Consider the following 25,412-nt stretch of genomic DNA (forward strand, 5'->3'; position numbering starts at 1 on the left):
CCGCCGCTCTCCACCGCCGGCGACGGGGCGGGGCGGAGCTGCGCGGCCTTGCCGGCACCCAGCGCGCCCCCCCGGCCGGCACAGCCGGTCCGCAGGGCGGAAGCTGCGAGCGGCCATGGGGCGGCCGTGGGGCTGGTGGCTGCTGGCGCTCGGCTTCCTGCAGCTGCTGAGCGGCCCCGCCGCCGGTGCGTGCCCCTGCCAGGACCCGCGGCTCTGCCACCCCGTCACGGGCACCGGTAGCTTCGAGGTGCGCGACTCCCGGCGGCTGCGGGCCCCGGGGCTGGGCAGAGCGGCGCGGCGGGAAGGGCCGGTGCCGCGGCGGTTGCGCGGTTAGCAGCGTGGCGAGCACACCCTGCGCCGCCGCCCTGCTGTAATTGCCTGTATTAGAGTCGGGCAGATTTGAAAAAAAAAAAAAAATAGGTGCATGTGCGTTACGGGGAGATGTCAGAGCTGTGACGGGTTTGCGCGGCGCGCCGGCCTGGGGGGCTGCTGGCGCGGGAGCGGCTCTCCAGAAACACGGGTCACCTCCCTTTGCGGGAAATAATCGTCCTGCTGACGGGTGCTGGGGGTTACTGCGGGTGCTTTTTAACCCTTTTCCAGGTCTTCGTGTTCGATGTGGGAAAGGAAACCTGGAGATCCTACGACTGGTCAAAAGTTACAACTGTGGCAGCTTTCGGAAAGTACGACCCGGAGCTGCTGTGCCACGCGCACTCCAAAGGCTCCAGGGTGGTGCTGAAAGGTCGGTTCCGATGTGGAATGTGGATGTTGGAGTGAGTCATGAATAAAAACAGAATGTACACAGGGCTACAATACCTGGACATTTCACATTTACGTGTATGCAAAGCATTAAAAATCAGTAGGAGGATTACTTAATAAGGGGATAATGCACACCGGACTATAATACCTTGACATTTGGCACATGCTGGTGTGCAGGGTATTAAATAGAAAACCAGCGGTCATTAGTGACATCTAAATAAAAATTCTCTAACAGGGAACATAACAGCTACCGTGATGGAGGAGGGGAGGCAAGGAAAGGCCTGTAGTAGATAGCTGGTTCTGCGTTCTGCATGTTATGTGCAGTGCCCAGACAGGGTAAGGGCAGGGACTGCAAGTAATTTTTAGTATTTTTCCCTTAAATCAATCCCTCTGTATTAGGAAGTCGTTGAGTTTTAAAACATGAGGACTCAGGAACTCTGTGTAGGTACAAATGCTGATTAGAAAGACAAAGTCCATCTTGTCGAGCTGTGCTCACATGCTGCAATCAAGTTTTGGCTCCGTTGAGGCAAAAATGTAATCCAAGACCACAATGTGGAAAACAACAAAGGTTAAATGTAAAAGTATGTTTATTGAAACAGTAAGACACAGTCCCTCTGGCTCCCTGGAAATACTGGAAGTAAATTGACTTCAAGAAAGGAAGTTTACAGTAGCTAAAAAAATACTAAGCAGAAGTAGGGAGATGAAAACGATAGCAAAAAAAATCCAAAATGAACTTAATTTTAAACACCACTGTCTCAAAGAAGCTTCGTAAGCTCTTCTGGGGTGGGTTCTCAAAATTATGCTTGGGAAAAAAGTTGACTCCTTTGTATTTTACCAGTATGGGTGTGGGGAGTTTTTATTTTGTGGTTATGTTGGTTGGTTTAGTAAGACAAACCTTTCCTCCTTACTATCACAGTGTGCAAATACATGTTAACTCTTGAAGGCCTCTTGTCTAGGTGATGTACCTCTTAAGGAAATTGTTGATCCTGCTAAAAGAGCAGCATGGATATCCCAACAGGTGGACCTTGCAAAAAAACAGTATATGGATGGAATCAACATAGATATAGAGCAAGAAGTTAATGAAACCTCCCCTGAGTATTATGCATTAACAGAGCTTGTTAAAGAAACTACAGATGCTTTTCACAGAGAAATTCCAGGATCACAGGTAATAATAATGTTCTTTATACAAACTTTATCTTATGAAATATAAGGAATTTTGAGAATGCTGTTTAGCATATGAATATGAAAAAAATTATGCAGATCTAAAGCATGATATTCTCATGAATGGTTAATTATGAATGTTAGCTATTATATACTATCATAAGAATTACTCTTTTTGACCTGTATGAATTTAAATGGAAGAAGGATTTCACTGAGATTCGTAGATAGAATGTTATTGTGTGTGAGCTGGCAGTTATTAGTATAGCGTAATGAATCTTTGAAAGTAGGGCAAATGCAGCTTTCTGGAGCAAAAGCTTGACAGTGTTTTGGTAAATTCGTCACTAACGTTCTAAGGATTTGCATCATGCTTCATATTCTTGATCAGATGGTTTTCATGTTGTATTTTAATTTCTTTGGTGTTTTGAATTCACTAACAGGGGCACTCACTGTTTATTATCTCATGTTTGTTTTATCAGCCGAGCAGCTTCTCCTGTAGTTCGTCAGTACAACTGTGTGTTAAACACTGTGCAGCATCTGGGAAATACTGTCTTTAGAAGTTACAGCTTTTTTTTAAAGAGAAAACCAGAGTGCCTAAGTGCCATACATAGTATTAACTTGTGCCTTTTTCCTTCAGGTAACATTTGATGTGGCTTGGTCTCCAGCATGCATAGACAAAAGGTGCTACAACTACACTGGGATTGCAGATGCATGTGACTTCTTATTTGTGATGTCCTATGACGAACAGAGCCAGATCTGGACAGACTGTATTGCAAAAGCCAATGCTCCTTACTTGCAGACTTTAGTCGGTGAGGACAAAATGCCTCCCCAAGAGTCAGAACATTTCTGTTCATTCACATGGATAGACAAGATTGCCATTTCTTAGCCAAGTTTTTTGGTTGTATTAAGGCTTTTGAGTGTGCTCAAACGTGTGTTGTCCCAATGTGAAAATAGTATCTCAGATCCTTATGACACTACAGAGAGACCTTTAGCAGCTGTGTGTTGTTAATTTTAAAGTAATTGTCTAGCTCTCACGATTGTGAAGAACACTTTTAAAATGACAAACGGCAGCCAAAGCAATGGTGTCTGCCTGGGCTTGCAAAGAACCTGAAACATTTGCCTCTCGTCCTTGTGAACCACTGCTGTGGGCAGCTGGTTTTAGGCGTGAGCAACTAGAGCAGTTCCTGGGATGTGAACGGAGCAAGTGCAGGAGTATACAGGTGGGAGGTAAAGAAGAGTTTCCACCGCGGCCTCTGTCTGGGGATCGTGCAAGTCCTGTAGTGGCTCTGGCTTTAGATTAGTCATAAGAATAAAAAGCATGGGAAGAATGCAATAATGCATCTTAATTTTTATTTTCTTCAAAACTAGGATATGAAGAGTACATTACTATGGGCATTGATCCTAAGAAGCTTGTGATGGGTGTCCCCTGGTATGGCTATGACTATGTCTGCCAAAACCTGTCTAAGGTAAGATGAAGGTTATTCATTTGCAATGGTGCTGTTAATTTTCTCCCTGGAAAGAGCCAGCTAGATTCTGGTGATCCTTTTTTTGGATTAGGAAATACTGTGGTCTGATGGAAAAGAGCATAAAGCTGAGACTCAAGACAGAGACTTTTGCTTAACCGATAACTGATGAGCAGCGTGTTACCAAACAAGGCGTTTTATCTCTCCCTAGGCAACCCATGATACCCAAGCACCATGTTTGACTAAGGAGCTATAGAAGAGATTATATCCAAAGGCACTACCACACTTCTGTCTGCCTTCTCAACACGGTCACTAGGCTCTCTGCTCAAAGACTAGATGCATCAAACCACAGCAAGCCTATGACTGTTAAAATACAGCAGTTTATGGATAAATCATGGAGTTTCAACACTATGCTTAGGAAAAATGTAAGAGTGAATTAAAAGTGGAAAAGATAAGACAGCTGCATAAATTGAATGATGTCCATCCAATCCTGTATTACTACAGAGTAAACAAAACTTAACTGTTTTAATTTACTTTGGTCTACAAATAGTGTGTATGGCAGAGCTACTTGAAGATTTGGGATTTTTGAGACCCCAGTGCCTTTTGTGACTTTGTTCTTGGCTGTACTGCTATTTTGGAGTTCAATAAAGCTATGTAACGTGAAACTCATGCCTTCTGCTTTTTTTTTGCAGGAGCATGTTTGTTCCCTTCCCAAAGTACCTTTCCGTGGGGCTCCTTGCAGTGACGCTGCAGGGCGTCAGGTCCCCTTTGGAGTGATCATGAAGCAGGTGAACAGTTCCCTTTCAGGGGTGCTGTGGGATGAGGTACAGAAATCTCCATTTTATGAATACAAGGTAAGTATCTCTTTATAAGACAATGTGTTGTGGTGTAAACGTTCATGAACCATAGTTCTTTGATTATAAAGTTTTCAGGGTTAGATTGTTCCATTTGTGTTTTCTACTTCTTTTTTTTTTTGTGTAGTGAAGGATGGCTAGATTTCCATATCTTGAATTTCTAGTGTGAAAGAGGGGTGCAGTGATTGAAGACTAGAGGAGTAGTAAGATCTTTATTACTCTGCAGTTTTCTCAAGAGATTGTATCATGTCAGAAAGGACGTTTTGGCACATCCAAGAAATCCTGTAGGTCCATCCTTCACTGTTATAGTTACTTTAATGAGTTGATGATTGATTTAAACTGAAACAGATTCTGAGAAGCTGTTAAGTTTTTCTAATCCAGTGGCTTGCATGCATGTTCTCTTCTGCATTTGGTTTCTACACAGACATAGTGAAAGGGTCCATGAATGATTGTGCTTACATGAACAACACAGTGTATGCCTTTAATCTTGTTTCTTTAGACATAATTTTAAGTTTCACATGTACATGATTAAAGGTGTTGTAAGCAATTATCAGGTCAAAGCAACATAACTTTGACAAAATTTTATAACCATTTTATAAATGGTTTATTGCTGAAAAAAGCACTTAATCTCTAGCTAAATTCACCTGTTAGATAGATAGTGTATCTGAGGTTTTAGCTATACTTTTAAGAATTATTAAAATACAAATTAGCTGTCTTTTCATCTAACTTCAGTTAAAATGTGTCACCATTTTATAACTTAGATTCTACAAGTAAAAAAAATAGCCAAGTAAGTATTTGACTCTAAAATTTTTAATTGTCCTGTGTGAAAAATAATTTGTAAATCAGGAAAGTATCATGTAAATCTACATAGCTTCTATATCTCAGTTTTTAATTGTACTTTTCACTGCATTCAACAGAAAATGTAATCGAAACTCAATGAACTTCAATGTGTCGTGTTTGTATAGATAGGTAGACACTGACACTAGTGTTTATATGTTTTTCTAGGATTCTCTTGGTCACTTCCACCAAGTATGGTATGATGACCCTCGCAGCATCTCTCTAAAAGCAGCATATGTGAAGAATCGAGGTTTAAGGGGCATTGGCATGTGGAACGGAAATAGCCTTGACTATTCCGGGGAGGCTGCAGCGGAACAACAAACTAAAGCAATGTGGCAAGCCCTGACACCATAAGAACTATGCAAACCCTTGAATTAGAATGATGAAAATCAGTGATTTTTTTATTATAGCTTATACTATCACAGATTTTTACTGTATATAAATATACCATGACTATAAAAACTTTGAGAACTAGCCAAATTAATCTTGTTATTTTGTATGCAAAGCCATATTTTCATTCTTTAAAAAGTTCCAATGTTGCTTTAGCAGCATCTTTTTTAAAAGACTGCTCATTTTTTTCATTTTTCACAACTACCATAAGGTGGTTAAAGCTTGAACCCAGTGTGTATCTGGTAGCGGGTAAGACCAAGTGGTGGAGTTAAAGGGGCAATCTCATCATGCTTTGCTAAGGCTGCTTGGTGCAGCAAGTATTCATTCTGGGCTTGCATGGTGCAGTCTCAGCTTTCTAACTTCCCACTCCCACCTCTATTTTAGCTAAGTCACTCTTGAATCAGATTAAACACAGAATACTGAAGAGACAGATTGTTGCATACATGCAAACAGGTGAAACTTATGCTCATACTTGGCTGCTCTTCTGGAGATTAGAATATTTTATAGACTGAAGAAATTATGTAGCATGAATTAGTTGCCATTAAGATTTTTATCAGACTTGTTAGAAAGGAATATTCAATAAACTGCAGTTTCACTGTGTGTCACGTAAATTCCCTGGTTTCAATAGCCAAAAATCTTGGACCTCATCTTGAAGAGGGAACAATAATATGGAGAGGATTTGGATGATGTTTTCTTCCATTTCAAACATCTTTACTTCCTGAATACTAGAACTCAGAAGCTTATTTAATAAACTACATATGTATTTTTCCACACACTTTAAGATTAATTCTGTAGCCTGTTGTTTGTCTTTATGTGGTGTTGTCTCTGAGATAATATGAGGTTCCATTTTCTTTCTACTTCATATTTTTCATAAAATAATTTGCCCAGAGAAATTATGTAACTTAAAAAAAAAAAAAATGCCTGTAGTGATGGAAAGATTGACTGGTGGTTACAGGAATTTTTTTTGTTAAATAAAATGCTATGTTCACTAAGGTTGGTAAACAACGTTTTCTGATTATGCTTTACTTGTTCCACAGCTTACAGCCCACACTGCTTCTCTGCTTCTCAGAACTGTTTCACAACCAGACTAAAGTGCAGCCGCACTCTGCTCAAGTGACTCCATTAATTAAACAATTTATTTAATTAGATATATGTAGTCAGTTGTGGGGGTTTTTTGCTTGTTTGTTTGGTTTGGTTTTTTTTTTTTTTTTAACCTTGCTAAATAGTTACTGGGAAAACACCACAGAATAGCAGCACTACCATAATGGCTACTGAGGAGAAGCCTAGACGGCTTCCTTGGAGTGTCTGACTGCTTGGTAATACAGGTGATGGAAAGCATCTCACATACATAAAGAAAAAAAATTCCCTTGGAAAATCAGAGGGCTCTTCACTAGAACTGTGGTCTGCAGGTTATAGAGAAACTGATAAATTTATTTGACGTATAGATACTTCAGAATTTGTATTACTTTTTATCTGTGAGAGATATTTGTGAAATTAAGAGGTCTTCTGGAGCTGGATGATCAGACCTACAAAATCCTAACTGAAGGCCAGAGGACTTTATAATAAAACTGCCTTTCCTGTAGCAGTCAAGAATCATGAGTTCATTTTTTTAATTTACTTTTTTTTTTTAATTTAGGTTCAGCTTTTCCAGTAGCTAGTTGCCTGCTCTTGTGTCTTAAATAAGACACAATTCTGAAATACAGGATGTAGGATTCAATCCTGAATTGAGCAAAAGTGGTTGCAGTTTTAATAATTAGTTTAATACTTAAGCACTAAAATCTTTGTTAAATCCTGTCTTTAAGAAAACTAATTGTATAATGGGTGGTTTGACTCTAGACATTGGGAAGTTAGTCCTTTTGAGAGCTGCATCATTTTCTTACTGTATTACTGATTTCCTATTAAGAGTTTCACTTCCAGTAATAATTATAGCCTTGTCCGCTTTTCAGCTGGCATTAATTCCTAACAGGTTACTCTTCTGCTTAACGTAGTAACATCTGGTCCTGCAAAGAGGCAAACAGGAGAGCTAGAAAAAAATACTATTAGAAGAGGTTTCTGATTGCTCTTTCAGAGAACTAAGCACATGGATGAGCCTGAACTTAAAGAAAAACAGAATATGGAATACTGTGAGGACAAGCACCATCACTACCGCTTGTCCAAGACAAAGCTTGCCCCTTCCACTAACTACAGAAGGTCCATGTGGCTTTCCTAATAAGAGAGGGAAGAAAAACGGCTAGATACGAAATAAGGTGAGATTATCTGAGACTTTGTTTATATTAATATGATAATAATACATTGGTAATTTATAGATTGTCATAATGACAAAAATATATTTCAGTAAATAGCTAAATAAAAGATTACTGTTGCTGTAGTTCTACAGAATATGTATTTCAATAATTTTCCAAAAATTTAATGTGCATGCCTGAAAATAAGAACAGGATGTTACAGATTATAGGTTTATTTGCTTAGCAGGTAATTTGTTAATGAAAGAACATCAGTATACCAATGTGATGTTACACAATTCACTAATTTGCACTTTTAAAATAACTTAGCTTTGTTTTAGACACATTACTAGGTTAAATGTATGTTTAAGTAGCTGACTAATCTTGCAGTAAGAGATTTAAAAAGACATCAGCTTCAATACCTCAGTAGCCTAATATATAAATTCTAGAACATTTATATAGTTGATGTCTTTTTATAAGATAACTTCAAGAACATATAAACAAATGCTCTGAAATTCTGAGTTTCTATATACATTACAGTGTAGATGTTAAAGTCATGTCATCCTCTTAAATTCCTGACTTTTCTGGACTGGAGAATTAAAGCTGAATGAATCTTCTTCTGTGTCAGTTCCGCTCTCAGTGCTCGTAAATCAGATGCTGCTTGCTTTCTCATCTGCAGAAGAGCCAATAATTTAAGGAATTGCAATTTAAGGAAGCTGACACGCATATGAGTTTATATAACTAAGACTGAATTTTATACAGGATGGCTGAACAGAGGATGCCTCTTAGAGGTAGATAGCCTAGTTCTAGCACTACTTTCTTCTGTACTTCACCTTGGTGTTTTTAAGAGACAACTGTGAAATTCATTGTTCTTTCCACTCCTTGTTATACAATGGAGGAGGTATAACAAGTACGTCCACCCTAGATTACACAGTAAACAGGAGCATGGGCAATCTCTGTGATGTAGAGGACTCCTCTTTCAAGCATTCAGAGCTGAAAAGCTATCCAACGTGAAGGCCTATACCATCATCTTCCTTCCAAAGGGTGCCATAGGCAGCACTGGTATGGAATAAAGTAGATTAAGACGACTGCCATCTGCTTGGAAAGCCATTGTCTTTTTTTTTTTTTTTTTTCTTCCCTTAACATTTTTTTTTTCACTTAGCCATGGCCTACAAGTGATCAGTGCCTCACCAAGTATGTTCCTTCAATTACCTTTTGAGTGGAACGGGAATTTAATGAAAGAGATTGTGAAGCTTAGCTTACATAGTACCTTGAAAAAATCTAAGTTGCTGGAATGCCATACATTCAAAATCATCTAATAACCTGGTGTTACAGAGTAATTTGGCTCAAGTGATAAAGTTACAGTGACAACTAACAGCATAAAACTAACAGCAAAAACCAAGAACTGTTTAGCAAATATTTACATCATCTAATGTTTGGGAAGATCTAAGTTTTCTCATACAAAGTAACATTTTGACTGTTTTAATTAAAAGGCAGAGTACCTTAATTTCTATTATGAGTTTCATTTTTGTATCATCCAGCTTCCTTCTCAGTTGATTGAGTTCATGCTGCACTGTAGTAATCCGGATGATTGTGTAATTCTACATGAAACAACAACAAATAAGTGCAGCATTAGTGCATCTCTGCATTCATTGGGTGTTACTTCACCACTTAGAAACACTCCTCTATAAACTCTTTCCCACTCCCCTGCTTTCTTCCAGTCCTTAATGGGTGCTGAGCCGTCTCTGGTCTGTAAGCAGTTTGCTCTCCAAGAGCAGTTTGCTCTCCCTTCTGCTGCCAGCCCTTCAGCTGGGTGCAGAGGTTGTTCCACTCCCTGTTGCTTTGGGAAGTTGAGATCCAGATCTGATCTCCTGCACGGTGTTTTGCAATTATCTTTTATGGCTACTCTCCATTTACAATAAAAAGGCATAATTCAAATCATGGTGCTTTCTTTTTTTTTTTTTCCTCACAGGCTTAGCATCACTGTGTCACAGTACATTTATTGATGAGGTTGCTACACTCAGGTAGTGCCTAGTGCAGATAAACTCCTGGTATATAGCACATCATTTCAGCACTAGCTGCAGGGGCCGGGGGTGGAGCCTAGCTTTGAATTAACCTGTAAAACCAAAATTCAGGTTTTCAAAATGTACTCAGCTCACGTAAATCAGCCATGGTCCCTTGTGGTCAATAACACTAAGGTGTAGGAGTGAGAGGTGTGGTAATCTCTTGATATTCCAAGCCTTTAAAAATGCTATTAAGGTGCCAGCTGAAGCAAATTATGCCATAAAGTTGCCCCTACAAGGAGTCATTAAGCAGTATCTGTAGCCTCTCATCTCAGCTGCTGCTGTAAGCTTCTTCCCACCCAGGGGTGCAAGCTGCCTCCATAGAAGGGTCCAAGTCCCAGCTCTGACACCACACAGCTGTGTAACCCTGGCTCAGACCACTGAGAAAGAATGAAGGGTGCACAGTCATGCAGGGAAAAAACAGGCAGGGCCGTCAGACTAGTTGGGGGCTACTGAGGAATGACTGTGTCCTTGGGATGAGTCACCAGTGAGGCCAAAGCTGGTGGAAGCGGGGAAACCACTGACAGCAGGATCTGTTCCCTACAGCCTGACTCTTCCCACCTGACTGATGCCTGCCTGGCCAGCACGTAGCTCCTGAGGGGTGGAGAGCATACTTGTGCTTAGCCTAATAGCTCATTAAATCCTAGCTATCTTCTGTGTGTGCTAGCCAACCAATAACTGCTGTACGCATGTTAAGTTGTGTGTATCCTTCATATAAGGCCTCTTTGTGCCTAGCCAGAGAGACCTAAAAAAACCCTGATATCCTCCCCAAAAGGAGCGATAACATATCTGAACATAGCTAGTAATGTAATATCAACCCTATTAATATTTTTGTATCGTAGATATTTATATTAAGATAGCTCAAATAATATATATTTGTGTATAATATACACTCTTAGATTGTATGTACATTCTCCCACCTTTCAGATACCAGAAAGAGACATTTATTTTTCCTAGTCTAGCTGCAGATTTGCCAACAGACTTGCTTCCATGAATGCATTTAGAAAATTAGCAGATATAATTATTGGGAACGGTGTTTCCCTCGTTTCTTTTTTTAATTCCTCTCTGAAAGTCCCAGGATTTGATACGCAAGACTCACAGTTGCACAACAGTTCAGGTGCAACCCACTCCAAAAGCCTCAGACACATTTCTTGTCCTCCAACCTAAAATGCATTATGTGAAATTTGGGATGATGAGAACAATATAGACCTGAACAATTAATTAACCATACTGAAGAAAAGGGGATTTTGTTATGAGAAGGTGTTGTACAGACATAAAGCAGAAAGAATCAAATGCTCAGACTCAAGCACTTCTTCAGTCTTTTTTGAGAAGAATGGGCTGAATGAATTCTATACCTCAAATAATTGAGGGATATTTGGATGTTAAAGCTAGTTTACAAGTCATTGGTTGGTGATTCATTTGTTACTTTAATTTATATTTTATAAAAAAAAAAAAAAAAACAGGCTGTGTAAAAAGAGAGATTAAATAATACAAGTAAATACCTTGGAGTTTGTCATATTGTTTGGTCGTTTTCGACTACCTCTGGCTTCCAACTGCAAGAGTAATTTCTGGTGGTAAAGCTCTAAATCTTGTTGCAGTCTGTTTAAAGTATCCTCCAGTGAAACTCTAGCTTTCTTAGTTTCAAAGTACTTCTTCTTCCATTCCTCTCGAACTGCAAAGGAAAACAGTAATACTATTTGCTCTTGCTTACCTTATCACAAGGTCTGTTGAAGACAGTAATGACCAACTGATCCCACAAGATTCAGTTGGCCAATGCGCACATTAAAACATGGCAGTAGGTTTCTTTAAAAAGAAATTCACTATAAATGCAACTGAATTTTCACACAATCATTTGCAACAAAAGGCTCTATCTGTCCACCAAGACGTAACACAACATTTCATTCACCGTGGCTGTTATGCAGGTTTCAGCTGCACAGTAAGTGTTCCAGACCTATGAAGACTGGTATAACCATCCCAGTCTGAAGCCTACAGCTTTACTGCAGCAGAATATTTAGCACTGTAGATTTATGCAAAATTTGAGCTGTGCAGGGCCAGAGATTTTTAACAACTTAGCTTTATACAGAAGTCTTAAGATTATGAGAAACAGTTATTTACCTTTACACTTTAACTATGATTCCTCCTATCCTGTTAATGTGCTATCAACAGCTGGCACATAAATCCCCCCCATCTGGTGTGGCAGTCTTATTGCCATGTACATCCAGAAGCCTGCAAAGTGTCTTATATGAATCCTTCTTTCAAGGCATATTTTAAGAAACCAGGACAACTGCTGCTCAGAAACTTACCAGAAAGAGCCTAGCTGTTGGAGGACTATATGGTACGTAACCGAGTGCTGTCAGCACGGCAGTCTTACAAGGGTATTAAATAAAGACCGGATCGCTGCTTCTACAGAATATGCTCTTCCCTTCATACCTTGTGAAGAAATGTGTTTGCAAATGCACTTAATTATGAAACTCTACAGGTCTAATACAACTAATTCACAGGTAAAGATGCTTCTTAAAGAACCTGCAGAAGCTATTCGAATCCTTGTGAGATAACCTTTATTTTACCTAACGGGATAACAATTTAAGACAGTGCAGGAGCCATTTAGGGCTTATCTCAGCAGGCTGAATTAGCTTGCCTTGCAGCTCCATGCTAGTACAGATTCACTGCTTCAAGTACCCAAGTTTGTTTTTCTTAAAATACAACTTCACCATGCTGCAGAGCACAGTGTAGCCATGCCCCTAGAGAATAACTGAAAGAATTGGCTTGTCTTCTCCATTCAACAAAGCTAGAAATAATAGTTGAGACTCCTAGTGATTTAGCTGTATTTAAGTACAAAGAGAATGCTCTCAAAACATCAAAGTGATTAAACCTCATCTCTATATAACTGGAATGTGACTTAGGGAGGATAGTTTAAGTATACACTTGAAAATAATAATTTTACAAAGAGAGTTTGGGTGGGATTTCAATGACATTTTATCTTGTTAAAAAAAAAGGTTTGTCAAGTTTGTCAAGCTTGTCACGACAGGCTTGTAACTTCCATGCAATAAGCTGAATACCATTAGACAGGAGGAACAAAAAGTATTATGCTGGCAATTTAACTAGAAGCCCTATCAACACAGTAAAAACCTCTGTAAGCATCAGCTAAAGGCAGGTTTAGAATATCTGCCCTGGGCCTCAAGCAGCAAACCGGCCTGCAGTAGCTCTCTGGGCACTGTATGTACAAGGGATACAACTTGAATGGCTTCTAAAAGCCAGCATATTTCTCGATTTATGAGACTGCCACAAAAAAATGTGGAAGGAAACATTGCAACCTTGAATCTTTGCAGCATGCTGTTATACAAATGAGCCTTTCTGGAACTATTGGTTAGCAAACTGCTCTCTCTGTAATTAAGCTCACTAACAAGGAGGCAAACATTTTCATATTGGTTTCAGTGTCATTTCTCAATCATTCCAAATTCCAAAATAAATTAAAAGTATACCATGATATCTCCTCAGCTTATTTTGTTCCAGTAGCCCTTTAGCTTTTTTAATCAGTTCTTCTCTGTTTTTTTCCATGTGCTTTCTGTCTGTCTTCATTTGTTGCAGTTGTTCTACCATCTTGTTTTCTAAAGATATAACAATTATATTTAGCAAGCATCTGGATACTGCAAGTGGGAAGGATCAATCAAGATTTTTTTGTAATGCACCCATCATAAATCAGGCCAAAAGCTCTGTCAGGACAGTAGAGATTCTTTTATTTTAATAAATTATCTCTACCTTTTTGAAATGGCTGGTGCTTTAGAAAAGTGAGAAATCTAGCATTTATCCAGGCATACATACACACACACACAAGTAAACACCATTTTATATGCCTAGATAATGTATCATTAAAATGATATATTTAAGATGTATACACTGCATATATTGAAAACTCTTGCCACATGAAGCCAAAAAGGCCTCCAAAAGACTATTTCCTGCATTATAAATGTCTGGAATCTTCCAACCACAAATTAATATTTATAACAATACTGTGAATGAATGCATATACAAATTATTTCATAAAGTAGATATTTCTATTTTCATTAACTATTCAGTCTTGATTAAATGTTCACTTCCTTGCAATTTCTTGGAATCATATACTCACTCGTTGCCTGAACTGCAGGAACTTGAGCTGGACTTATAGAAGGTGCCAGAAAAGGTGGACTAGGAGGCAAAATATATTCTTTCAGACAAGTAAGATGATTTTGCTTGTTTTCATCTGCCTGTAGAGTCAAAAAACACAACTATAAGTAGGTAACTCATAATCCTGAATAGTTAGATTAGACATATGCCCTGAAAGCAGCCTGAGTGAATGGGAGGGCTGAATTTGCATTCCCCATTAAGCTTTTTACTCTGTTATCAGTACCAGTGACTACTAAATTACAAACAGCTGGACCTCTGCAAATAAAATCAGAAAACTGAACACTTACATCGTAGAGAACATCCAGACAAAAACATAGACTATTGCTAATTGTTCTTGTCCATGTCCATAACCTCACAAGTTACTGACATTCCCATGCAAGACCAGGAATAATGGCCCTTAAAACTGCTATCTGGCTCATTGCTTACGAAGTCTGGACTGCCAGTTTCTAAACTAAAACTTATAATAGCAGATTTTCAATTTCACTGTTATTTTCATAAGACTCCACTACAATCACTTCTGCACAAGAGCTCACAGGTGAGCTCTTGTTAACAGTGACGGCTATGATGCTGTATGATTGCATGTGGGTGCTGAGTCTTCCTAAATATGTTCTTATTCTGACACTATCGCTGTATCGTAGCTATATTTTAAAGGAATTTAGTTTTCATTAGAAGTTTTGCTTGGCTTGAGAGAAGACAAATTTATCCCATCGGAAATATGAAATTATAAAAATGTCACAAATAAAAACAATAAAATGTTACTGTCAAGAAATTGTAAAAAAAAAAAATAAATCAGCTAACTTTAATAAGACCAGGACAGTTATTGTATATGTAGTTCCTGTTAAACTATAACAGAGGTGTAACTTCTGATGATTTCACTCTTATAGTTGATTTTTCATTAGCAAATCTGCTAAGTAGCAGTGCATGAATTAACTTTTCTCAATGACCCTTAAAAACATACCTTTGAGTATTTCATATTTCTAATGAGTTACCTGTCTTATAAAATTAGACTATTTCTAGGTGGAGGACCATATTTATTGCACAAGATTACTAAGAACAGGTTACTTTGAAAAACACACCTGATTATCCAGTTTTCCACCAGGATCAGCTATAGACTTGCTAGTTCTGTATTGCTGCAAGCTAAAGATAAAATCAAGGAAGCAAGTGAAAATTCACATAATTATTTTTTCCTCCATTTTCTTTCATTTATTTGAAATCTGTAAAATAAGTTTTTAGCTATGAATTATTATTATCCATCATTTTAGCAGAATCATTACTTACTAACCTTTGTTTTTTGCATACATATTCTGTGGTTTGGTTTTCCATTATTTTTAGAATTCCAGCATCTTGTGTTCTGTCTCTTCTTAGTTTGGTATCTTTTTGGTGGCCATTATTTTCCGTGTTTGTTAGTTCTGTGACAGGACAGTCATGATCAAAATATACAGATTATACTCACAAAACTCAAGTTGATTTGACTGTTAATGCCTGGACTTTCCAACCTGTATTAGAAATTCAGTGAACCAATGCAATAAATAACATTATCTCTGAGGTCTGGAAATGTTGTGTGAATAACAGAACAGAGAAATAAATTAAAAAAGGTATTTTTGTTTTGAGAATTTGTATCTAATTCTGGTAACTAGTACAATAAATATTATCACAGATAAGGAAACTACTTAATTATTTCACCTTCTCTAAACTAATTCTTTATCTAACATTTTCTCCCTTTCAGAGACTGAAGATCCCCTACAAACTGGAGCCAGCAAACAAAGGGAAAGCAAAATGCTTTGCATTTAAATGTTAATGAATAAATGTTAGCTGCTTTAAAATATATAAAATAAATATTTCAAAAGAAAATTTCTGACAGACTTTACCTTTGCTACTACAAAATCCTACATCCCCTTGTCATTCAAAATAAAGTTATGGAAAAATTTTCAGCTGTATGTTAACATATATTTGTACATTAAGCAGTCTCATATTTAGTATTAGTTACTAATCAGTGATGATGGAGGGACAAAGCTATTTTTGAGAGATTATGACTGGAAACTGAAATTACTGAAACGTCATCCACGAAACCCTTTCCTAATACACTCTCCAGACACATCTCAAATAATAAAATATCCACATTTTTGATTTCTTACTCAAAGGGCTGGATATCCAGAAAATAATTCTAATTGAAATCTATAAGGTGCCCATACCTATAAAAAATTGAATATTGCCTTATTTAAAAATTATGGATTAAAAATTTGCAGAAGAATAAAGGTCACTTTTTTTACATTAACTGTAAAATTCTACTCAAGTATTAAGACTTGTCTTTCAAAAGTATTTCCTCAAAAACAATTAATGTTATCACTTTGATGCTCATACAGCAGTAGTCATTCAAATCCAATTGAAATGTGTCAGTCATTTCTTTCCTGGTAATCACTAAAAATTCAGGAATATTAAGAAAGGACTTAATGGCCCTCAGTATCCATAAGACACTCAATTTTAAAGGAAGTAGTAGTTAACAGATCTCTTCCAAACAACATTTTCTGTTTTGGCACAGAACTGTTATCCAGTTAATGTGTGCTTTAAACCCTCCATACTTTTGTACTATTTTCAGTGTAGTCTGCTCAAAGAGTTCTCTCACCTCTTAGTTTTAGGAACGCCACTGTTCAATAGGACATAAATAAATATTATATGGGAGAGAGCGGAGGAAACACTTCCTCTTCAGTAGTAATGTAGTCATGGATAAGATGACAATGAAAGTTGAAGTAAATAAACACTTTCCCTGGTATATGGATAACAAGATTTTTTTCATTTAATATTGCTGTTGAATTATGGGATCTTTTATCCTCCAATTTTTACAGTAGCTTCTTAGTATTTTTTTTTCATACAAATAAGATTAGGCAAATGCATCAACTATAGAAAAGTGTTTCCCTCTATCAGTACACAGTGATAAAGAAGGACTCATCCAAAGTAAAACCACAGCTCTTTGAAAGACATTATTATTTAAAAACTTAGAACACTATTCGGATAGCAATGTTCCAACTCGTGCTTTAACTACAGATTTCTCAAAACTTAGTTTTACTCTGCCAACTTTCTAAAACGCATGCTTTAGCAAAAAGATGACAATCAACAGTTGTACCCTTTGGATATTTAATGTGATTTTGGGGTGTTTGGTTATTCTGGCCTTGTTCATCACTGTGGTTTACATGAAGAGTAAGAGCAATTCCTTTGGCTTTGTCATTCCCCTTAGGAGTGTTATGCTGTTTTTGATCTTGGCTGAGTTCATTTTGCTGAGAGGTCTGTAACACCATATCATTCCTTCCAGACTCCCAATCTGTGGGATTTGAATGACTTGGTGTGAAGAGACATCCACTGGATCCATTTTGATCTGCACAATAATTGATATTAGAAAACAGAAATATTATTTTATTGTAAACATTAACCATTATATTTATTCTTCTCCTCCTTCACTGTATTGGTTAATCTTACCTTTTTCTCCAAACTGTATCTTTTTTTCTTGTCTCTCGTTGTTACGGTCTTGCTTACGTTTTGTGCGCGAAACTGGAACAGGTTCTTTCTCTCCCCATTCCACAGGACTGTGCACTTCCTGATTTTCCAAATGATCACTGCTTTGCATGCTTTCTTTGCTTCTTTCAGCTTTTTGTTGTGGAAGACTGGATAATCTTGATCCATTACCAAATCTGTTAGCTTCTGCATTAAAGTGATGTCTTTGTTGAGTTGATGATGATAATGGATAAACATCTTCAAAGTATCCCACTTCAGGTAATAAATATAATTCAGGATAAAGTGCCTAAAATATGCAGTACATTCATCAGACAGGACAAAAGAGGAAATGTACAATGTAAAAAGTTTCTGAAAATGATATCTTAAAAGGCATTCAATACATACATAAGGAGGAGCAAATGACTTCAGTTCCAGTTCTGCTTCTTGCTTTGCTTTCACCTTCGAAGATATAGAACAGAAGCATAACCAATAAAATGGTCTTTTACCAATAATGTTGCATATCACTTAATTTCTGTATTCTATCATCATCTTTACACACTCCATTTTTCCGTAACCAGTACTTTCTTCTGTAATGGTCTCATGGGGAAGAAGGAACATATACTACTATTCTATTTTCTGACATGGTACTAAACTTTGTTTTGTCTCTTTCTTAAAATCTCAATCAGAACCACAAAAGTACATAGAGGTAATGAGTATTTTTTTTATCCTTTGCACCTTCTCTTATGGTTCAAAGGACCTGATCCAAAAGTTGCTTCAAGCAGACTCTGAATAAAAATGCTGAGTCTCTCATAATTTTCTCTATTCACCTCATACAATACTGCAAAATATTTAATGTATATAGGAAAAAAACCTATCACTCTCCTATGTCTTCTTATATTTATTGTTTGTCTGGGCATTCTTTGTATGATATACACTTGCAGATTTCAACAGTCCTCCTGAAAACAAAATCTAAGATAATCAATGTGTCTTTGAAGGATGTGCTCCAACTGAATTCTATTCTCAGTAATGGCCAGGCAATGCCATTGAGTCACTGTTAAATACATAGGCTATATGCAAGAAAAGGAAGAGCAACTGAACACTACTTTGGCTTATGTTTATTTTTCATTTAAAGACCCTTGTAGGGTACAGCTCTTAGTACTGCTTACATCGTTACTGTTGTGAAACAGAAGTCTAGGGGGAAAAAAAACACTCAACAAATATTTGGTCATGGAGATGTAATTCAATGAGGTTACCATGACCCTAAACAACAAATAAACCAGTCAGTTGGTTTATTGCTTTACACTTTGTTAGAAAGTTAAACATCAAGCAACAGTAAATACCGCAAATTAAAATTCTATCTTTAATTTATCGCTAAAAATGTTCACTTGTATCTACCAGTATCTTTAATTCTCTATTAAGGTAAAATATTTTATTAATTTCCTGACATTCTAAAGGAAGTCAGAAATTTTTTCCATTTATGTCAGAACTATCAGTGGGGAAGAAAATATACCATCTTACTTATTATCATCCAGTTAAGAAGACCTGAATTATTTGAAGACATACACACACTTTCAGATTTAAATTGTGTCACAGTTTTTAAGCTTCTCTTCATGTTTTCTCACCTAGTTTTTGCACATTACTTAGTATTTATTGTAGCTTTCTGTGTGCGTCATTTTAGTGATAACTAAACTACAAATGAAATAAAGAACGACACCAGATTTCCAACTTGTAATTAATTTCCAAATCCATGAGAAACACGTGAAATGAGAGGTGAAAAAGGTATTCTATATTTATGTATATTACTTAAGTCTTTCTGTATTACAAGAACAAACTTTCAGTTGGACTGATTTTCAAGTTTATTTAATCTTTAGCTGTAGTCTGTAGGATAGAAATACACAGAGAATCAATGTGAGGAACAGTTATGGCTCAGAGATGTAGCTTTTTGATTATGTACATCTCAGGCTGTATTACTGGACTAAGTAGTGGAACACAAACGTACATCCAGAGAAGTTTTCATTCCGAGACTGATCTTATAAAGGCTTTTGGGCAGGTCACAGCAGGAACCATTGGGGGAACTCTGACTTACTTAGCTTCCATTGCAAATTCTTCAACTGCCATATTCCCAATCCTGTACTGGTAATAATGACCTTAGGCAGATTTTTTTTTTTAAATGTAACCAGACTTGTCATATTTAATCCATTGACTTATCGAAACTACATCTTTTCATTGCATGGAAACAAATTACATTTGACGATTTAAAGGAAGTTTCTAACACACCTGTCCGGCTGTGCCTTTCTATTTGTGTAAGTAGATGTGCTCTGACAAGAGCTTATGCTTCAGCACATTTAAAAACAAATGCTAACAGTGCTCCTAAAGTTATCTCTATTTTTTTTTGTGATACTATCTAATCTGCAGGAACAAAATCTGTGTTTACACTGTAAAGCAGAAGAGCACTAAAGAAAAAAAAAATTAACTTACCAATGCTAGTTTTTTCCCAATGCATTTTAAAAATTTGAATTTATCTGCAACTGCAGCTCCACCCAAGTACTCTCCAAGCTTCTCCCGTAGCACTCTTAATGTGATGTGAGGAGACACCCTAGAATGTTGTTATTCATTAATACATCTGCAAGATCAAATAATGATGGCTAGTTAGTAAGAGGGGGAAGATAATGCTATACACACGCTGGCTTGCATGAACAGAATGACCAAAAACGGTAACTCTTATCCTGGAACTGCACCTAATTATATATAGGCCAGAGAGTCTTGGTGTGGTAGTGTCAGAACATTGTATCACGTTATGGTAGAATGTACTGCAAGGGCTGTTGTAACATCAACCAACAACATTCATATGTTGTGACAGGATGAGGGGTAATGGTTTTAAAACAGAGGGAGGTAGATTTAGATTGGATATTAGGAAAAAAATTTTAACAATGCGAGTTGCAGAACACCGGAACAGGTTGCCCAGAGCGGTGGTGGATGCCCCATCCCTGGAAACGTTCAAGGCCAGGCTGGCTGAGGCTCTGAGCAACCAGATCTAGTCGGGGATGTCCCTGCTCCTTGCAGGGGGGTTGGACTAAATGGCCTTTAAAGGTCCCTTCCAACTCTAACTCCAACTCTATGATTCTATGATTCTATATTTTAGGAACCCCATACAAAGGGAGAATATGGAAGTAGCTGAAATTTAAAAATGACTCCTTTAGAATGCTCCTGCTCATCTGCAGATGAATAACAAAACCATTGGAAACTACAGTCATGCATTTCTATATAGGTGACAAAGTTTCATGGGGCCATTCTAGGACTGTAGGACATACCCCTTCAAGCGCTAAGGGCTTGAGGAGACTTCATCACTACCCACTTTAAGTAGCAGGTACATTCCTTTGATTTTGTCTTCTCCAACACAAATCTACAGTTGGGTGTGTTCATGTGTACATGCAAATGTATTCTAAATCAAAACCAAACACTGCAGTGTGAACATTTCCACCATAGTTTGAGTATGAGAGAGCTGACCCAAATAGGAATTGCATCATTTAATGTACTACTGGAAATCATGCAAATATTAAAGTAATAAGCTCAGTATAAACATCACTAGAGAATAAAAAGCATCTCAACAGAATAAAACCAAATGTGCAAGAGGCACACAAAAGCTCTGCAGCACAACATAAGCAATTCTAATTGCTCCTATGCTGCCATATAAAATAAACCAGGGAACAAATTCAGGCCTGCTGATTAAGTGTTAGGATACTACTTAGCATGATTTTAGGCCAGGCAGCTATCACTCTTCAAGCAATGCACAGACAAAGCTTTGGGGGATAGCACATCCCATTCTCAGCAAACAGTCTAGACAAGAACGTGCCAACCCTTCAACTTGGACAGGTCTTCAACATTAACCTGTCAGGGTTGGTTTCCACTTTCAAACAGCCCTATATGCCTTCTTTTCACACTCCAGCTATGTAAAAACATCCTCGGTTTCATCTCATAAACACAGTACTTCAATGGGCTACAATGCTTCCCCGGCATTATTTCAAACACCCTGGACTTAGAGGACCCTCCTCAAGATCATAAATCTGCCTTGGGGACCAAAGTCTGCAGAGCAAACACATCTAGGCCACACTGCTTGGTCCCTGTATATTTACCTCCTGTTTATTTCTTCCCCAGTCATTTTTTTTCCCATGCTTGCTGCAGATATCAGCCCAAATGTAATTTATTTCAAATGTATAAATATGTGAAGGATGGATACATAATTCAATACACATCCTTCCAAGGTCTTATGTGAGAACAGAGATGACCTAACTTCTTTGCGTTGATGTCTCAGAGAAGGCCCTTGAATGGCCTTCCAAAGTTCAATAAATGCAAGCTCTTTCAGAGGCAATTCTAACACTGCACATCCTTCACTGACGATGCCCATCCAAACCAGCAAGGAAATCTAAACATAAGGCATTTATGAACATTTATAAAACACCTAAGTAACTACAATGTATGACGGGAGAAAATTACCTAGGTATATAAGCCTGGGATATAGGGCAGAAATGTATTCAAAAATTATTTGCCAGTGCAGCTGCTAGGAACATACAATAATGTATTTCTTGCTGCCACTGGCTAGCAGAAGATGAGTCACATTCGAGTTATTTGCTTCAGGGTGTTCCTTTAGAAGTAATGCAAACTAGAGTTCATTGCAGCCATCTCATGTAGAAATAACAAAAGTATGGCTTCCGTGGTGAAGCCTGAAGAATAAATAAAAGATTACAGAGACTGAGAAATCAAGTTCATGAGAACAAGAACTCAGAGCCATAGACAATTACACACTCAGTATTTTCCTCTAATTTCATGATTAATAAAAGTGGTCTGTACTTAGACCTAGGAATCCTTTGTTAAGCTGACTCAGAGAGTACTAGGATTGTCAAGCTGACTGGACAGTGCTATCAACAACGTCAAACAGCAATGTTGCTGTTCCCTCTCCTGGATTATAGTAACAGAAGTTTTTAATTTTTTTTTTTTTTTATCTTAAAGACAGGGATACATGGTCCGGGTGCTAGTTAAGACTAATGCTAATGTACTGCATCACTGCATAGTACCCATAGAATAATTAATTATTTAACACTCATTAGCAAGTCACAAATACCCAGGCAGAAATAAACCCACTGAAATCAATGAGAATCCTAATTTAAGTTGATGCTCTAGAATTGAACCTTAGTGAAATAAACTTACACTAGAGAACAGAGGGCAGTGACAGATGTCCAGTCACATGAAATGACTTGGAGTTACCACTCCAACCATGTATTTTGCACCTCTGCTGGAGACTACAACAGCAAACAAAATGGATACATGCACTTACTTCCTCTGGTTTTGAGCAGACTTTCAACAAAGGAAGCTGTAAGAGTGGCTACATTCTGCCCTACATGCCCATACCTGACTGCTGCCAATCTTTTCAGCTACACAGTTACATTGTCTTAAGTGGGCAATACAAGCCTAAATTTAAATTAGTTAAAACCCATATTCCCTGAAGTTTAAGCTAAATTGACAGGTTTTGCACAGGAACAGACAAGGTACACGTAAAACTCCATTTCAATACATGTTTAAATTACTCGTTTTTTCTACAACTTCTTACCACACTAGATACACACAGATCCTGTGAGTAAAGTGTTCAGGAGTATAAAGCAAACTGCCAAAGACATGAAAGATTAAAACTGCAACGGTCTGTGCCGGGTTTGGGCCTAGGACTGAGAAGTGGGGTATTCTTTCACCTCTAAACAGCTACCTGAGAGCACACATAGCACATGGTGTAGCGCACAACCTTTCAGAAACACCTCTGAAGAAGAAAGAAGATATGCTGGTGGTTGCATGGGCTGTAATGCCTCCCCTTGAGAAACATGGCTTAAGCTCTTTCTTCAAACGGAGAGAGCTCAGATCGTCATACCCCTGTTCCTGGGAATCGACAGGCTATCCTCTCTTCATCAAGCCACTCTGTCTCGAAGCCGGCCCAGTGCCGAAAAGAATTCCAGATTTTGATAATCAGGCTCAAGGAGACAGAAAGAATATAAGACTCATTTCACAACATAAATCATTCTGCAGAAACACTAGCACTGCTCTGGAAGTGTGTTTCAACGGTCTACACCAAGGGCTACAATGGAGCTAAGCCTGATACAGCCCAAATAAACGAAACACTAGTCACAGGCACCACTTACCCTCCAGAAACCTTAGAAACAAGTCTCTTCTGACAGATGGAACTGTGCTCTATAGCACAACAGCTGGACTAAACAACTGAAGGACAATGTAAAGGAGCTACCATGTACATGAAGCCTAAGACTATACCCACCTTATAAATCCAGCTGAGATGAATTTGCTAGTAAGAGCTACAGGAATTGTATTCAGCTTGAAGTTCCACACTTCTTCTGGGACATAAAAAACATGGAGCTCCACCAACTAAATGAAGAAGAGATGATCATAACTGTAGATATATTATAATCTTCTTCCTATACACTTTGTTTTGCCTAGGTGGACTTTCAATTTCTGGAGACAAGAATGGTTTCTTTAATGTTAGCACATGGACTAGAAGAGTGAGGCTTTATCTGACAAGGATGACTAGATAGCGAGAACACTGACAAGCAGAGCAATTTGTGGTCGAATGCCAGCTGACAGCATCAAAATAAGTCACATTAGAAAAAGCTCAACAATGCAAATAAGAGAAAAGAGAGCCTGTGCTACTGTTGTATGTCACTGTGACAGCAACGGACAGAGCTTATCAAAACCAGCTGATACACTGGAGTGTGTCATGGTTGCAAGAATACTTCAGCTGAAATCCTACCTTTGTTCATCTCATGAAAAATGAAAAGCCCTGAAAGCTTGATCCAGGCAACACCACAAATTGACCTTGGCAGCAAGAAAAAAAATTCAAAATATTTCTGACAGTTGTTAATAATATTAGCTACCTTGGAAGCACAGAAATGCTACTGGTAATGTCTGCAAAAATAATAACTAAGCCTGATCTGAGCAAGGTTCACTTAGACTGTGTTCAAATCTGTGGTAGTTGTGGGACTGTTAATGTCTAGGACTGTTAATGTCTAGGTCTTGGTACTTTTAGTGAAAATCAGATGGTATTGACAAGGATGACACACTACCCTATAACTAGAAGCCATGCAAATAGGCTATATTAAATATTTCTGCAATTGCTGATTTACTAAATATAAACTAAAAAACAATGCTTTCTATATATACTATGTTAAAACCACTTTTTTTTTTTTCCTCTCAGGTCTCCTAGAAACGGTGCAGTGTCACTTATTTTAGTATTTTTTATTTTTATTTATGAAATTTAAAAATCTTCATGGAAAAGTACAAAAACTCTCACCTGTGATGTTTGAGGTCTCATTTGGCTGAACGACATGTTGGTCCCTGTACTTGATCACAGCGAATGCCAGGTGGGCTTTCTAATTTTCTTTTTGATTTAAACATTCTTAAGAATTAATTTCCTGATAATCTGTTACAAGAGAAGTTTAGTCCATTAATATTCTTTATTTTCATTTACTTTTCTTCCTTCCATTTATGAAGACGGAAAAGTTGTTTCTGTGCTGAGGCATAAAGCTTCCAGCTAACTGCAGACAAACAGACTCAACCACACCTTCTACATAAGTGAGTATCACCTAAGTAACTGGGGGAATTGCCAAATCACAGCCCTGCAGATCCAAGAGATCTGCCCTGGAGTATTTCCTCTTAACATTTTCTCCCCTTTCAAAAGAATATTTTGGTTGTATATAATTTTCTACACAATTGTACTGTTTTCCTAAAGACACAAACCTAAATCTCCACAAAATGGGATTCTTGCAGGGTCTGGGTTTATTGCTGATAACGGGACAATTATTGTGAACTGCAGACAAGCCACGTGCCTGGAACATTGTGCTGGGCAAACGCAGTATTCCAAGGAAACCCAAGTGTGACAGGAAACCATGTCAGAAAAATCCTTTTGTGAATTATGAATCATGGTTCTGCCCTAACCTTAAAATCATAGCATCATAGAATTATTAGGATTGG

The 25,412-nt window shown here is 37.8% G+C and overlaps 2 protein-coding genes across 3 annotated transcripts; one reads left to right on the forward strand and one right to left on the reverse strand.

Annotated features, from left to right (window-relative positions):
- Window positions 1–75: 75 nt before the first annotated feature.
- On the forward strand, window positions 76–6,450 carry CTBS (chitobiase). The gene is made up of 7 exons (XM_086753985.1): window positions 76–247; window positions 601–739; window positions 1,713–1,921; window positions 2,552–2,723; window positions 3,283–3,380; window positions 4,070–4,231; window positions 5,237–6,450. Exons 1-7 carry the CDS (start codon window positions 116–118, stop codon window positions 5,420–5,422), a joined length of 1,098 nt encoding a protein of 365 aa, XP_086610111.1. The 5' UTR covers window positions 76–115; the 3' UTR covers window positions 5,423–6,450.
- Window positions 6,451–7,792: 1,342 nt separating this feature from the next.
- SPATA1 (spermatogenesis associated 1) lies at window positions 7,793–24,846 on the reverse strand. 2 transcript variants are annotated; one of them, XM_086754127.1, is made up of 13 exons: window positions 24,733–24,846; window positions 23,704–23,810; window positions 19,869–19,986; window positions 17,796–17,849; window positions 17,376–17,697; window positions 17,026–17,274; window positions 15,187–15,313; window positions 14,981–15,041; window positions 13,867–13,984; window positions 13,223–13,348; window positions 11,243–11,412; window positions 9,180–9,278; window positions 7,793–8,350 (listed from the first exon to the last, which is right to left on the reverse strand). In XM_086754127.1, exons 1-13 carry the CDS (start codon window positions 24,766–24,768, stop codon window positions 8,237–8,239), a joined length of 1,701 nt encoding a protein of 566 aa, XP_086610253.1. In that variant the 5' UTR covers window positions 24,769–24,846; the 3' UTR covers window positions 7,793–8,236. The 2 variants fall into 2 exon arrangements, with proteins under 2 accessions (XP_086610253.1, XP_086610254.1); XM_086754128.1 differs by lacking the exon at window positions 13,223–13,348.
- Between the last annotated feature and the right edge of the window lie 566 nt (window positions 24,847–25,412).

Source organism: Chlamydotis macqueenii, chromosome 8 (genome assembly GCF_036417535.1).
Source record: "Chlamydotis macqueenii isolate bChlMac1 chromosome 8, bChlMac1.mat, whole genome shotgun sequence".
Taxonomy (NCBI): Eukaryota; Metazoa; Chordata; class Aves; order Otidiformes; family Otididae; genus Chlamydotis; species Chlamydotis macqueenii.

Coding starts and splice junctions, on each gene's coding strand:
- CTBS (XM_086753985.1), top strand. CDS start 116: ATGGGGCGGCCGTGGGGCTGGTGGCTGCTGGCGCTCGGCTTCCTGCAG. Junction 1,922..2,551: donor GAGAAATTCCAGGATCACAG/GTAATAATAATG, acceptor TTTTTCCTTCAG/GTAACATTTGATGTGGCTTG. Junction 4,232..5,236: donor CTCCATTTTATGAATACAAG/GTAAGTATCTCT, acceptor ATGTTTTTCTAG/GATTCTCTTGGTCACTTCCA.
- SPATA1 (XM_086754127.1), bottom strand. CDS start 24,768: ATGTCGTTCAGCCAAATGAGACCTCAAACATCACAG. Junction 17,850..19,868: donor TTGGGAAAAAACTAGCATTG/GTAAGTTAATTT, acceptor ATATCTTCGAAG/GTGAAAGCAAAGCAAGAAGC. Junction 11,413..13,222: donor TAAGCTGAGGAGATATCATG/GTATACTTTTAA, acceptor TTTCCTTTGCAG/TTCGAGAGGAATGGAAGAAG.